General features: G+C 50.5%; 1 protein-coding gene across 3 annotated transcripts in view; it reads left to right on the forward strand.

Moving 5' to 3' along the window:
* KDM4B (lysine demethylase 4B) overlaps nt 1-13443 on the forward strand; it is a 77786-nt gene that overhangs the window by 10188 nt on the left and 54155 nt on the right. For all 3 annotated transcript variants that reach the window (XM_031507182.3, XM_077788804.2, XM_077788805.2), the window contains exons 2-5: nt 460-610; nt 2480-2655; nt 3612-3726; nt 4998-5191. In XM_031507182.3, the coding sequence (XP_031363042.1) occupies nt 470-610; nt 2480-2655; nt 3612-3726; nt 4998-5191 (626 nt within the window). In that variant the 5' untranslated portion in view covers nt 460-469. The remainder of the gene's footprint in view (nt 1-459; nt 611-2479; nt 2656-3611; nt 3727-4997; nt 5192-13443) is intronic.

Below are 13443 nucleotides of genomic sequence, written 5' to 3' on the forward strand. Positions count from 1 at the left end.
AAACCCAAAAGTGGGGAAAGCTGTTGGGTTTGAAACTAAACAGAAAATGGTGAAGCATTTTGGTGGAAAACGTGCAGTGTGGCAAGTTTTACACGCTGACAGAGCTGAAGGTGGTGAGAAGTTGTTATTTTTGTGACACCATCCTGATGAGGCACCACTTTCTCTCGTGAACTGGGGGCAGATGTTAAGCCCATGGTCTATATTTAGCCCCTGTCCGAGCTCTCGGGTGATCCTGGGATCAGGAGTTCCTGACTAAGTGGATTTTTGGTTGGAAGCTCCTCATGTCCATGTTAGAGGGTATTTCTAACAAATTCCCCTTGCGGGAGTAGAGGGAGGAAGTGAAAAATCTCTGCAGGTTTTCTGTGGAACTGCTTAGAGTTGGGAGTTAAACCCCAAAGGTTTTAATCTCATCTTTTCCTGTCCCTTTCCTTCCTGTGCCCCTCTGTGTCCCCTCTGCAGGACTGGAACTATGGGGTCGGAAAACCCGAGCCCGCAGAACCCCGGCTGCAAGATCATGACCTTCCGGCCCTCGCTGGAGGAGTTCCGCGACTTCGGGAGGTTCATCGCCTTCATGGAGTCCCAGGGAGCCCACCGGGCAGGGCTGGCCAAGGTGAGGGGCTGACTGAGGTGAGGGGCTGGCCAAGGTGAGGGGCTGGCCAAGGTGAGGGGCTGGCTGAGGACAAGGGCTGGCTGAGGTGAGGGGCTGGCCAAGGTGAGGGGCTGGCCAGGGTGAGGGGCTGGCCAGGGTGAGGGGCTGGCCAAGGTGAGGAACTGGCCAAGGTGAGGAACTGGCCAAGGTGAGGAACTGGCCAAGGTGAGGAACTGGCCAAGGTGAGGGGCTGACTGAGGTGAGGGGCTGGCCGGGGTGAGGGGCTGGCTGAGGACAAGGGCTGGCTGAGGTGAGGAGCTGGCCAAGGTGAGGGGCTGGCCAAGGTGAGGGGCTGGCCGGGGTGAGGAGTCACCAAGGTGAGGAACTGGGTGAGGTGAGGGCTGCTCAGGGCAGGGCTGGCTGAGGTGAGGGGCTGGCCGAGGGCAAGGGCTGCTCGGTGAGGGGCTGGCCAAGGTGAGGACTGAGGGCTGCTCAGGGCATGACCAGCCAAAGTGAGGAGTCAGCCAAGGTGAGGGCTGCTCAGGGCAGGGCTGGCCAAAGTGAGGAACTGGCTGAGGTGAGGAACTGGCCAAGGTGAGGAACTGGCCAAGGTGAGGAGTTGGCCAAGGTGAGGGGCTGGCTGAGGTGACGGCTGCTCGGTGAGGGGCTGGCCAAGGTGAGGAACTGGCCAAGGTGAGGAGTTGGCCAAGGTGAGGGGCTGGCCGAGGGCAGGGGCTGCTCGAGGCAGGGCTGGCCAAGGTGAGGAGTTGGCCAAGGTGAAGGGCTGGCCCAGGTGAGGGCTGCTCAGGGCAGGGCTGGCCAAAGTGAGGAGATGGCTGAGGGCAGGGGCTGCTTGGGGCAGGGCTGGCCCAGGTGAGGGGCTGGCCAAGGGCAAGGACTTCTTGGTGAGGGGCTGGCCAAGGTGAGGAGCTGCCATGTGAGGGCTGCTTGAGGCAGGGTTGGCCGAGGTGAGGAGCTGGCCAAGGTGAGGGTGTGGCCAAGGTGAGGGGGCTCGCAGGAGTGGAGCTGCCTTCTGAAGGCCCAAGATCTTGTTTGTGTTCGTAGAGGTGAGCACAGTGTGGTTTTTGCAACACTGTACCTGGAATCTCTGGTTTGGGTATGGAGAGAGGAAAGGAGAGGAGCTACAGGGCTTTTGTAGAGCCATGGAATGTCCTGAGTTGGGAGGGACCCACAGGAACATCCAGTCCAGCTTCTGGCCCTGCACAGACACCCCAACAATCCCATCTTGTGCATGCTGACAGCTCCTGGAGCTCTGGCAGCCTTGAGGCTGGGAGCCTGGGCAGTGCCCAGCACCGTCTGGTTATGAGAACTTTTCATGTGAAGCTTCTAAATTCCAGTACCTGACACGGAACTGCTTGGAAAACTCCAAGACTAAGTGATTAGAAAGGGTGTTTCTGTGGCCATGTCAGCACAGGCTGATGAGATCATTTGTTCTGACAAGGACTTGTTAGGAGTGGTGTTTAGCTGGCCTTAATAAAGCACAGCGGAGAAATAAAGCTGTTAGGCATGAAATAATTCTTATTTCTTCTAAAACACAGGTCAATTACTGGGTTTATTGCTGCTCTAAAGAGCTGGCTATTGATGAAGAGCTCTCCGTGGAATGTTTCCTTGTCCACTCAAGTGTACAAGCAATTACCTTCCAGGACTCTGCTAGGGAGATTATTTTAATAGAGCTTGTTGGTGACTTCCAGATATTGTAAAGAAATTACTTGACTTGTAGGATTAATCTGAGCATTCCAGGTCAGTTCTGTGTCTGTTGCAGCTGCAGCTCAGAGCTCTGTAAGGGAAGTCGAGCCCTTTGTGCCCACCAAAACCCACATCTCCAATTGTCTGTCACAATTCCATATTTTTGTTGTCCCTCTGTTGCAGGTGATCCCCCCCAAGGAGTGGAAGCCGCGGCGGACGTACGATGACATCGATGACATGGTGATCCCAGCGCCCATCCAGCAGGTGGTCACGGGCCAGTCAGGGCTCTTCACCCAGTACAACATCCAGAAGAAGCCCATGACCGTGGGCGAGTACCGGCGCCTGGCCAACAGCGAGAAGTGCGTGCCTGGAGGGGCTTCAAACTGGGCAAGGGGCAGTCCTGGGGAGCTTTTCATTCCAGAAACTAGCTGACAAAATATTGCAGCCGTGTTAAATGTGAAGTATTTTGGGGGAAAGTGCTTTTCCTTGAGTATCAAACAAGTTTGTAACGTGGTGGGTTTTGGTGTATCTCAGATCTTTTTCTGGGAGTTGGTGTGGAAGGATTGTTCAAGGTCAGTGTTTGGCTGAGAATATTCCTGAAAAGAATGGCTTGGGACCAAAAAAAAAGATCTCTTGGCTGTTCTTGAAAAGGTGTTCCATGGAAATCCAAATACCTTGAGGGGCTTAGGCTGAGACTGGTGACACGAGTGTCTTCCAGAGTGCCTGGGGACTCTGCAGGACACTTCAGTCAGCTGGGATGTGCCAACTGCTGTCTCATCCTGCTTCCAGAGTCTGGAGTTCTCCAGAGTTCTGGAGGACCCTGGGTTTTAATCAGCACTGAGTTTATGCAGTCACAGCTTTAAGCTGAAGGAGGGTGGGTTTAGGTGGGATATTGGGAAGGAATTCCTCCCTGGCAGGGTGGGGAAGCCCTGGCACAGGGTGCCCAGAGCAGCTGTGGCTGCCCTGGATCCCTGGAAGTGCCCAGGGCCAGGTTGGAGCAGCCTGGGATACTGGAAGGTGTCCCTGCCCATGGGACTGGGTGGGATTTAAATTTAAGGTCCCTTCCAAGCCAAGCCATTCCAGGATAATCAGCTTTGGAGTTTTCCTGCCACCTGAGAGCTGTGGGGTAACCTCACCTCACGTTTCCATGGGGTGGGGATGTGCTGCTGCACATCCTGTCAGTCAGCCTGCCCCGAGAGGGTTTGTGCAGAGGTGGAAAAGGCAGAAATTCTGTGAATAAAAGGTGAAATACGCCCTCAGCACCTGCTGTGCTGGCTGCTCTCAGGACTCCTCACGTCCCTGTGTTCCCTGGCAGGTACTGCACCCCTCGCCACCAGGATTTTGAGGACCTGGAGCGCAAGTACTGGAAGAATCTCACCTTTGTGTCTCCCATTTATGGGGCTGATATCAGTGGCTCCCTGTATGATGCAGTAAGTGCAGTGCTTCTCCTTTATTTATTTCACACACTGACACTGACTTCCTTTTTGCACTTTTCTCTTTAAGGAGCAGTAATTCAGAATTTCATTGATGTAGCCACCCTAAAAAAACCCCAGTGCCTTTGGTTTTTTCCCCTCATTACAGAAGTGGGACTAAACTTCCCCTGAGATTCAGGATATTAGTCAGTGGAAGCTGTGAAAAGCTGACTTTTAGTAGAAAAATGAGGAAAAGTGTGATTTCAACAAATTCTTTTGCAGACTGTGGCAAAAAAAATTGTCTATACCTTGGATTTTGTTTCTTTCTTAAGGGAATAAAATGGAGGTTTCTGCTGAAGCTCCTTAGAAAGCCAGAAAAAGCAGCATTTCAAGGAAATGGTGGTTCATAAAAAATATTTTTTGATTCTTAACATAATAATTTGCATTTGAATTTTAAATTATTTACTTTTGGATTTTAAATTATTTGCCTTCGGATTTTTTCCTTGTGGGCAGCTCCATTAGGATACAATGCACCTGCACACTGAATTATTTTACAATTCAAATTGTTTAAGCTTTTCCATGGTAAAATTTCATTCTCCGCTTCAAGTAATTCTGTACATGATAAAGGTTTCTCTCTTCTTACTCTTTTTAGGCAGATAATTTAAATCTCTTCCTCTGTAGTTTTCTTTTGAGTGGGAAGTGGCCTTTTTTGGAGTGCTGTCTTATTATGTGTGAATGTACAAGTGTCTTTTTATTATCAGCATGGTTTAATGTGGGATTAATTAGAATAAGCAGAGATATCTGACTGCTCAGAGCCATGGACATTGCAGTGCAGAGGATTTGGTGCTTGGGTGGGAGTGTCACATCCTTTCCCTGCTGTGATCAGGGTGGGACACAACCAGGCACAGCTGTTCTCCAGATGGTTTCCTGTTTTTACCTGAAGCTGTGAGCTGAGGTAGGAGATTCTGCCCCTTTGGGCACATTGAGGTGTTTCTGCTCAGGAGAAGAACATCTGAGAGGAGTGTGCTTTACCCTGAATTTATGCTGTGTTCATTACCAGAATAGTTAATTACTGCTGGGGTATTGCACAGTGCAAGAGCCTCTTCAGAGTGCTGGAGCTCCCTCCTGCCTGTGGTCAGAGAGAAACATTAAATAAACCTTCCTGGAAGCTGGGGGTGTTCTGTTAATGCAGGTGACACCAGTTCCTGCACACTGAGGCACTGGGAGGGAGCTGTGGGCTGTGCTGGCTCCTGACATTCCCAGTACAAACCATTTCTGTTGGGTTCCAGGACGTGGATGAGTGGAACATTGGCAATCTGAACACCCTCCTGGACATGGTGGAACACGAGTGTGGCATCATCATCGAGGGTGTGAACACTCCCTACCTCTACTTTGGGATGTGGAAGACAACTTTTGCTTGGCATACAGAGGACATGGATCTCTACAGCATCAACTACTTGCATTTTGGGGAGCCCAAATCGTGGTAAGTGAGGGCTCTTGGACACCACTAAAATATCCTTTCCCCAGCTCTACCAAATTCCATCAAGTTTACCTAATCTCTCAATTCCCATTTTTTCTCTCCTCTTCCCTCCTACTTTACATTTAAAAGCAATTTCACTTGCTTTCATGCTGGCTTGCTCAGAGGCCTAATTCCTGACTTTCAGAAGGATTAGGGAGACTTGTTGACATCACGATTAAAACCAGATTTCAGCACTTGGGGATTTTTGCAAACTAATGCACAGGAGAGCACATGGGGATGGGAATGTGTGGATGCTTCAGAGGCAGTGTAATACTGAAACACTGCTGTTCTTGCACTGTGCTCTAGGCAGGAAACATCTGTTACTTTCAGATTTCCATTATTTAAATACATAAATATGTTCACAACTCCAGGGACAAGTTAAGCAAAAAGGTTACTTTTCCATGGTCATTTCTTGGCGTGATGTTAAAGCATTTTTCAACACTGTTGATGCATAGACTGGTTGGAAATAACTTCCCACAACAGCAGTAGATAGTTAAAGATGAAATAAAGAATGCAGGAAGACTGGGATAAGTTACCAAGAGCCAATACGCTTCTTTTTAAAGCAATTTAAAAGTATAAATGCAGAGACTCAGCAACCCAGGGGAGCTTTGCTGAAGATCTTGATGTGACTAATAAATATTGACATTTACGTGCAAATTAGAGCAGAAATGTCACAGGGAGGCTCTGCTGTCACCATGCCCTGGCAGTGGCAGACGAGATCCTCCCACCTCTCAGGGCTATGGCTCCCTGGTGGCTCTGGGTGTTGGTGCCTGTGGCACATAAAAGCCCCCAAGAGCCAGGAGGCTGTAAATGAATGGCTCCAGTGCTCTTTTCCAGGTCTGGAAAGGGTTGCAGGGAGGGGCTGACTCTGTGGAACGTGAGAAGGAATTTTTAAAATCCTTCCAACACATCATGAAATCTGTTTCCCAGCATTCCTGGACCTTGGGCTCACTGTCTGAGGCAGATGCATGAGCATTTTGCAGAATCTCTTGTGATACCTCTGTTAAACAAGGTGGAGCTCTAGAAATGTGTTTCTGGATTATAACTGGGATGTGACTGATTCCAGGGAAAGGTTCTTCCCCCCCAGGGTACTGGGACACTGCCCAGGGAATGGTCACAGCCCCAAGGGTGCCAGAGCTCCAGGACCATTTGAACACTGCTTTGGGACAGGGTGGGATTTTTGGGATGTTCTTTGCGGGGCCAGGGGTTGGACAGATGATCCTGTGGGTTTCCAGCTCAGTTTGGATCCTGTCAGTTCTTCCTCCAGAATCCCTTAATTCCAACCCATTTTCCTGGTCCCATCTCCAGCAGATGGTGCCACAGCTCACGGGAAGCTCCTTGTCCCTGTTGCCCATGGAGTTCAGGGACACCAGCACAGTCCCAGGAGAAGCTCAGGGACACCAGCACAGACCCAGGAGGAGCTCAGGAACATCAGCACAGTCCCAGCAGGAGCTCAGGGACACCAGCACAGTCCCAGCAGGAGCTCAGGGACACCAGCACAGTCCCAGCAGGAGCTCAGGGACACCAGCACAGACCCAGCAGGAGCTCAGGGACACCAGCACAGACCCAGGAGGAGCTCAGGAACACCAGCACAGACCCAGCAGGAGCTCAGGAACACCAGCACAGTCCCAGCAGGAGCTCAGGGACACCAGCACAGTCCCAGCAGGAGCTCAGGGACACCAGCACAGACCCAGGAGGAGCTCAGGAACATCAGCACAGACCCAGGAGGAGCTCAGGAACACCAGCACAGACCCAGCAGGAGCTCAGGAACACCAGCACAGTCCCAGCAGGAGCTCAGGGACACCAGCACAGTCCCAGCAGGAGCTCAGGGACACCAGCACAGACCCAGGAGGAGCTCAGGAACACCAGCACAGACCCAGCAGGAGCTCAGGAACACCAGCACAGTCCCAGCAGGAGTTCAGGAACACCAGCACAATCCCAGCAGGAGCTCAGGGGCACCAGCACAGACCCAGGAGGAGCTCAGGGACACCAGCACAGTCCCAGCAGGAGCTCAGGGACACCAGCACAGACCCAGGAGGAGCTCAGGAACACCAGCACAGACACAGCAGGAGTTCAGGAACACCAGCACAGACCCAGGAGGAGCTCAGGGACACCAGCACAGTCCCAGCAGGAGCTCAGGGACACCAGCACAGACACAGCAGGACTGGGCTGCTCCAGGAGGGGTGGCAGCAGCTGGCCTGAGCTTTGGGTTGGGTTGTTACATCCTTTCTCCAGCTGTCCTGTGTTTGTGAGAGTCACTCCTCTAAAGCTGCCCCAGCTGGGGGAAGTGAGGGTTTTGAAGACAGGCCATGTTTGGAGCAGAAGCTTTTCCCTTTCAGTGGAGTTTTCATAGGTAGGTGACAGTGTGTGACACAGAATGGGACGGGTTGTGACAGGATGCCACTGCTGCTTTGGCAGGGCCTCCCTGCTCTTCCCTTGAGCATCAGGCAGGAGTTTGCCACTTCCCAAGCCCCTCCTTCTTTGTTCTGCACCATAACAGCTCCTCTTAAGGAGTTCTCCATCTCTTCTCTGAACAAGCATTGGCTGCAAGGAGTAAATCTGAATTCCCTCGGAGCAGATCTGGAACTTTCCAGGTACCCGAGCTGTTCTGGGAGTGACTGCAGCCACCCCAGAGCTCAGCTGGGGGAGCTCTTGGACTGCACTGCTGGAATTCCAGTGCTGCAGCCTGGCTTTGCTCAGGGATGGCTGAAATGTTCGTTCTGTTTTGCTGGCACCACCTCTGTGGAAATTTCCCAGCTTCCTTCATCCTTTTTATAGACTCCGTGACTCTGACAGTGATCATCTTGGGAGCACCTCAGGGAATAGCAGGAGTGTGGAGAGTTACAAAGTCTACCAGTTTGGGGTTGAGCTCTAAAATAAGAGGCAGAGTTATTGTTTGGCTGTCAGAGATATTTATTCAGTGGAACCAAGGACTCTGTATATTGGTAGTATCTGCTTCAAAATTGCTCGTTAAAAACCGTAACTCTTTCTTCAAGCCTCCCATAAATTATCTGGGGATGCTTCTCTCCAGGCTGTGGGAAGGGTGAGGAGTCACCAGCCCTGCTGCCTTCTAAAGGGAAGAGGAGAATGGAGATGCTTCCCTCACAAACCTCCTTTGAGTGGGTTTTAGGAAAAATCTGTGTTTATTTCACAGAATCCCAGAATTGTTTGGGTTGGAAGGGATCTCTGGGGACTCCCCAGTCCAACCCCTGCCAAGGTGGGGTCACCTGGAGCAGGTGACACAGGAATATGTCCAGGTGGGTTTGGGATGTCTCCAGAGAGGGAGACCCTATGGGCAACTGTCCCAGAGCTCTGCCACCATCCAGGGAAAGAAATTCTTCCTCATATTGGGGTGGGACACCGTCCTCTGACACTCTGAGGATGTTTGTATGGATTGGTGAGGTGTTTGTATGGATTGATGAGATCCTCTCTCAGCCTTCCCTTCCCCAGACTGTCCAGGCCCAGCTCCTGCAGTCCCTCCTCACAGCAGAGCTGTGGGAGAGCTGAAATTCCTTCTCAGGAAGCTCTGGGTGGAATGTTTGGACCACAAAGAACAATTTCTGGGTGGCAAAGGAATTGTTTTCCTGGGCCAGGGGGGATCATTACTGAGTATTTTGTGTCTCTCATTTCTGACTTTGCACTGTTGGGTTTTCCCCGCTACCAGAGAATTGTTTGGGGGCCTGTTGTGATTGCAGGTAAAATCAATGTGGCTTCACCAGGTGAAAGTGGCTTCTTTGGCTAAAGAGCATCTGCCTGGTGTGACAAATCCGTGCTGAATGAGTGTCCCTGGCACTGCAGAGGTGCTGCTGCCAGCCCTCCCTGGCTGCCTCTAGCCGTGGCAGAGCAGGACAGGCTGCAGCACTCGGCTGGGGCACTGGCATGGATGCAGCTCGAGAGCTCCTTGAGCACCAAGAGAAGCAGCTGAGCAGTGAAAGGTCACCCAGTGATGAGGGAGAGCACGGGGGTAATGGAGAACAGCCATTCTCCCGTTTGCAGCCTCATTAAATGATTTATCTGTGCCTGTAGATTGCAGTGCATTTGTTCATTGAGTTGTAGCAGGGCTGTTTGTGTTCATCCCACCCTGCTCTGGGCTGGCCTCACCCCATTCCAGGGGGTTTTCCCTCTGGATGTGCTGTTCCCAGGCACAGGCTCTGCTCCTCACCCTGCTGCTGTTGCAGCTGGAAAATCAGTCTGACAGCTTGAGCAGGAGGCATGGGAGGTGTGGGCACTTCCCGTGCTGCACCCCCGGAGTTGGGAGCAGTTGTGTAACCTCATGTGAAGCCCCTCAGGCAGGGAGCTGCCAGATCCAGCCTTTCACTTGCTTTTTTCTAAAATTACAGTAAAATGTCCCTCTCACATTAGGAATTTAATTGCCACCTTTTCATGGTCTCAAACTTTTGAAAAAACTGAAATGTATTTAATTCTTCAGCCCCATATTAAAACTCTCATGGTGGGAATTTTTGCTGTATCAATTATACATATTGTGTATAATTACCTCATACACTCCTGTGTGAGATCTAAAATTGAACATATTGTCAAACGGTGCGAGCAGAAACTGATTTTACAATGACAGAAGCAACAAAGCTGAGTGCCAGGCCTCATTCTTCATGGTTATTATGGCATTTTATTGAGGAATGGATGTGGCTCAGCCTTTGCAATTCCAAAAGAATATTTTTAGACGCTGAGGTGCTCCACCAGCTCTTCCTTTTGTCTCCATAAAGATGTGCAATCCCTACCTGGAGGCTTCCTGGCGTGGGGAAGTGCTGCAGGGAAACTTTGAAGCTGAGTATTGTAAATTTGCTTGATACACTTTAGGAGTGTAACATCTTGTTTTGTCAATACCGCCTGATTGGGTGATACAGTTATTTTTCTTGGATATTTTGTGATCTTGCTGTAACGGTATTTAATTTACCTTCCCTGAGTGCTGGTGGGATGTTACACTCTTGCTTCTCTCAGAAACCGCAGGTGTTAAACCAGGCTGACACTGAGGAAGGTAATTGATTTTTATAAAATGTCCCTTTTCCCTTATCATGATGGATGTTTAATCCCCTTTAATTAAAACAGGGAGCCAGCTTTAGCTTTTAAGTTATATCATCTCCTCTCCAAAACACTCCCTCGCTGGAAGTGGATCATGCCTAATCTGTTTGACTTTGATATCACAAAGTACACTTTATGCCAGAACAGCAGTTTGTGTGGAATTAAGGACAAATTACCAAAGGAACTTTAAAATAATATGATTAGTTGGAAGCACTGGTCACAGATACAGTTACATTCCAGAAACACTTCTGGAATTCTGTCTGGTGAAAGTCTGAGGACTGCAAACCTGAGAGTCCATGGAGTTACCCCAAACCTTTGTTGGCTGAAGTATTTTAGAATTTCTGCTTTCTTCCCTCCAGGTGCCCAGCAGGACTTAATGTGTGGGACAAGTCCAGTCAAGGAGCAGGCAAGGAGGGCAAATCCTCCTTGTGGCTGCCCCTGGATCTCTGGAAGTGTCCAGGGCCAGGCTGGACAGGGCTTGGAGCAGCCTGGGACAGTGGAAAGTGTCCCTGCCATGGCAAGGGTGGCACTGGGTGGGACTGAAGGTCCTTTCCAAGCCAAACTAGTCAGGGGTTCCATGGCTTCTTGTAAAATCTACAGTTTAATGCATTTGTAGTATCTGGTAGTGCTGCTGTCTGCAGGGAAAGCTCACCTTTCCTAACAGGTTTGTGAGGGGAGACTCCAGGCAGGTGGGGGTGTTCCCTTGGGAGGGATTCTCAAAGGAGCCCTCTCTAGCCTTGGCTGAGAGCCCCTCCTGAAGCAGCAGCAGACCTGAAGTGCTGAGGATTTCCCTGCTTTTATTTCTCATTCTGGTCTGCAAGAACTGCAGCTTTCTTTGGTGAACTCTTGTCCTGTCCTCCCCTCAGGACAGGAAATGTTAATCCCTGGAAAACTGCCTTGAAGGAGGAAAATGACCTAATACAGTCATGGAGCTTAACTCTCCCAGCCTCGCTGCTCATTTGCTGTGCAGGATGCTGCCCCTCACCCCTGTCACCATCTCGGTGATGTTCTGCTCTGCCCCCTGCTTTAACACTCTCCCAGATGTTCTCTGGGCTCGGTGTAATCCCATTGCAAGCAGCTGCTTTAATGTTTGCTACAGAACTTCGTGGCTGCAGGGGGAAGGCCATTGTCCCTTCATCATTTATTGCCTCCCACCATTCCCTCCCCTCAGGGGGCACTGCCCAGGCTGCTGGAATCACTGCAGGGATCAGATGTCACTGCAAGAGTTGGTTTTTGGGGTCTCAGTAGCCTGAGATTTGCCCTTGAGGGAGCTGATGCTCCACACTGAGAATATGTATTTTTCTGAGTTTCGCTTTTCCTGTTTCTTGGTGTTAGGGAATTCAGGAGAAGATTCTGCAGCCTTTCCTTCCACAATCCCCAAGGTCTGCATCATCTTCCATGGGAATTGTGTGAGGTGTCCTTGCTCCTAAAAGTGTTCCAGGGCTGGCAGCAGAGGTTTGGAGGCTTTTTGGGTGGAGTGGGGAGAAAGGAGAAGCAGGGAAGGCCATTTAGCCATGATGGCAGCTCCTCACAGCCCCAGATTTCCTTCCTGCCTCTGCTGTCCCATGTAATCTGTTTTACAGCTCTGCTGTTTTGGATGGAGAAAGAGCAGAATTTATGGTGACGGTTGATTTATAGATTAACTGCAACACCATTTGCTCTCAGGCAGATTTGGCAGAGCAAGACCCTTTTCTGTTGATAAAAGAGAGAGAGAAAGGAACAGGGATATTCATTAAAAGGGATAAAAGGAAAGTGAGATAAAGTATGGCCAGGCAGAACAGCTTTTCACTCTCCTGACTTTTCTAAAATGAAGGTGAAATCTGCTTTGGAAGGGGCTTTCTGCACTGAGAATCCGTGTGCATGTGGGTTTGCTGGGAGATGCGTGGAAGGAGGGATGTGTTGGGATGCAGAGCTGTATCCCCCTGTAATTCCCTGATAACTGAGAGCAGGGAGTCATTAATCCAGCCCTGCAAGGCTGCAGTCATTAGTTAATCAACACAAACCACTCCCAGCCCAGCTCCCCAGCCCTTCTTCCTGGAGGTGGTGCTGTGGGAGAAGGATGAGGGGGGTCCCTCAGGAAGGGGACAGTGCTCACTGCTGGTTTGCTTTCAGGATCCATGGGGTCACCGCGTTGTCCAGGACCTGAATCAGCTCTGGCTTGGATTATCTTCCCAATCAGGTGCTGCAACTGGAATAGTGGAGATTTCTCTTTTTAATAGACTCAGGTTTTTGTGGTCTTTCATTAGGCTGTTGTAGACAGATTAGTAAAAGGTCATTTTTCTGCTGCAGAGGAGGCACAGGATTTGGGGAGTTAGGACTCAAGTATTGCCTTTCTTCATTCACCCTCATCTGAGAGAAAATGCCATGAAGGTCAAGCCAGACTCTGGGATTGATGGAATCAGCTGTGGGACTTGTCTGAGGAGACACAGATGGATTGATCTCAGCCTCAGCACCCCTTTCCCTCAGCTCCCTGCTGTTTGTGCCTCCCCTCCAGAGCCCACTTTGGTTTTTATTCTCACCCAAACCCACTGCAAAAGGCATGGAATTATTTTGTGCTTTGCTGCCATTTCAGTTTTCAATCCATGCATTTCATGTCCATCTTTACTAAGCCTGTTCCGTTGGTTGAAATTAGAAATCTTAGAGGTCGAGGCTCATCTGTGAACTGTTGTACCTGACCCAGCAAAGAGGAGACCCTTCCCACCTGTGGTTCCTCTTGGCATTTTCCAGAATGGTTTTAGCAGGAGGAGGTGCTGCTCTGGGGTCACATCTGATTTCCACAGCAGCTCCCTGTGGTGGTCCCTGCTGTGGCTGCAGCCCAGGAGCCCCAGCTGGACTGAGAGAAGGTCTTTGATCCAGGAAGGCTCTTGCTCCAAGCCATTCCTGCCTTCTGAAAGTGTCTGCTCAGAGCTCAGGCCTGGTTTGAAATGAAGATCTGTGGAAGTCTGACAGGATCACAGGTTGGTTTAATAGCAGAGGCTTTTGAGCAGAGCACTGAGACTGGAGGGGAGGGAGATGTGCTTCCATGCTCCATCTCACTCCTTCAGCCTGATCTGACTCCCCGTGGGACAATGAGCTTGCAAATTCCAGCCTGGCACAGAGCTGGGAGCAGGGCTCGGGAAGGCTGGGAGGAACCAGGAGTGGTGCTGCAGAGCTTTGTCTTTATTCACATTTTGTTAACA

This window comes from Lonchura striata, chromosome 28 (genome assembly GCF_050655825.1).
Source record: "Lonchura striata isolate lonStrDom1 chromosome 28, ASM5065582v1, whole genome shotgun sequence".
In the NCBI taxonomy this organism is placed as follows: Eukaryota; Metazoa; Chordata; class Aves; order Passeriformes; family Estrildidae; genus Lonchura; species Lonchura striata.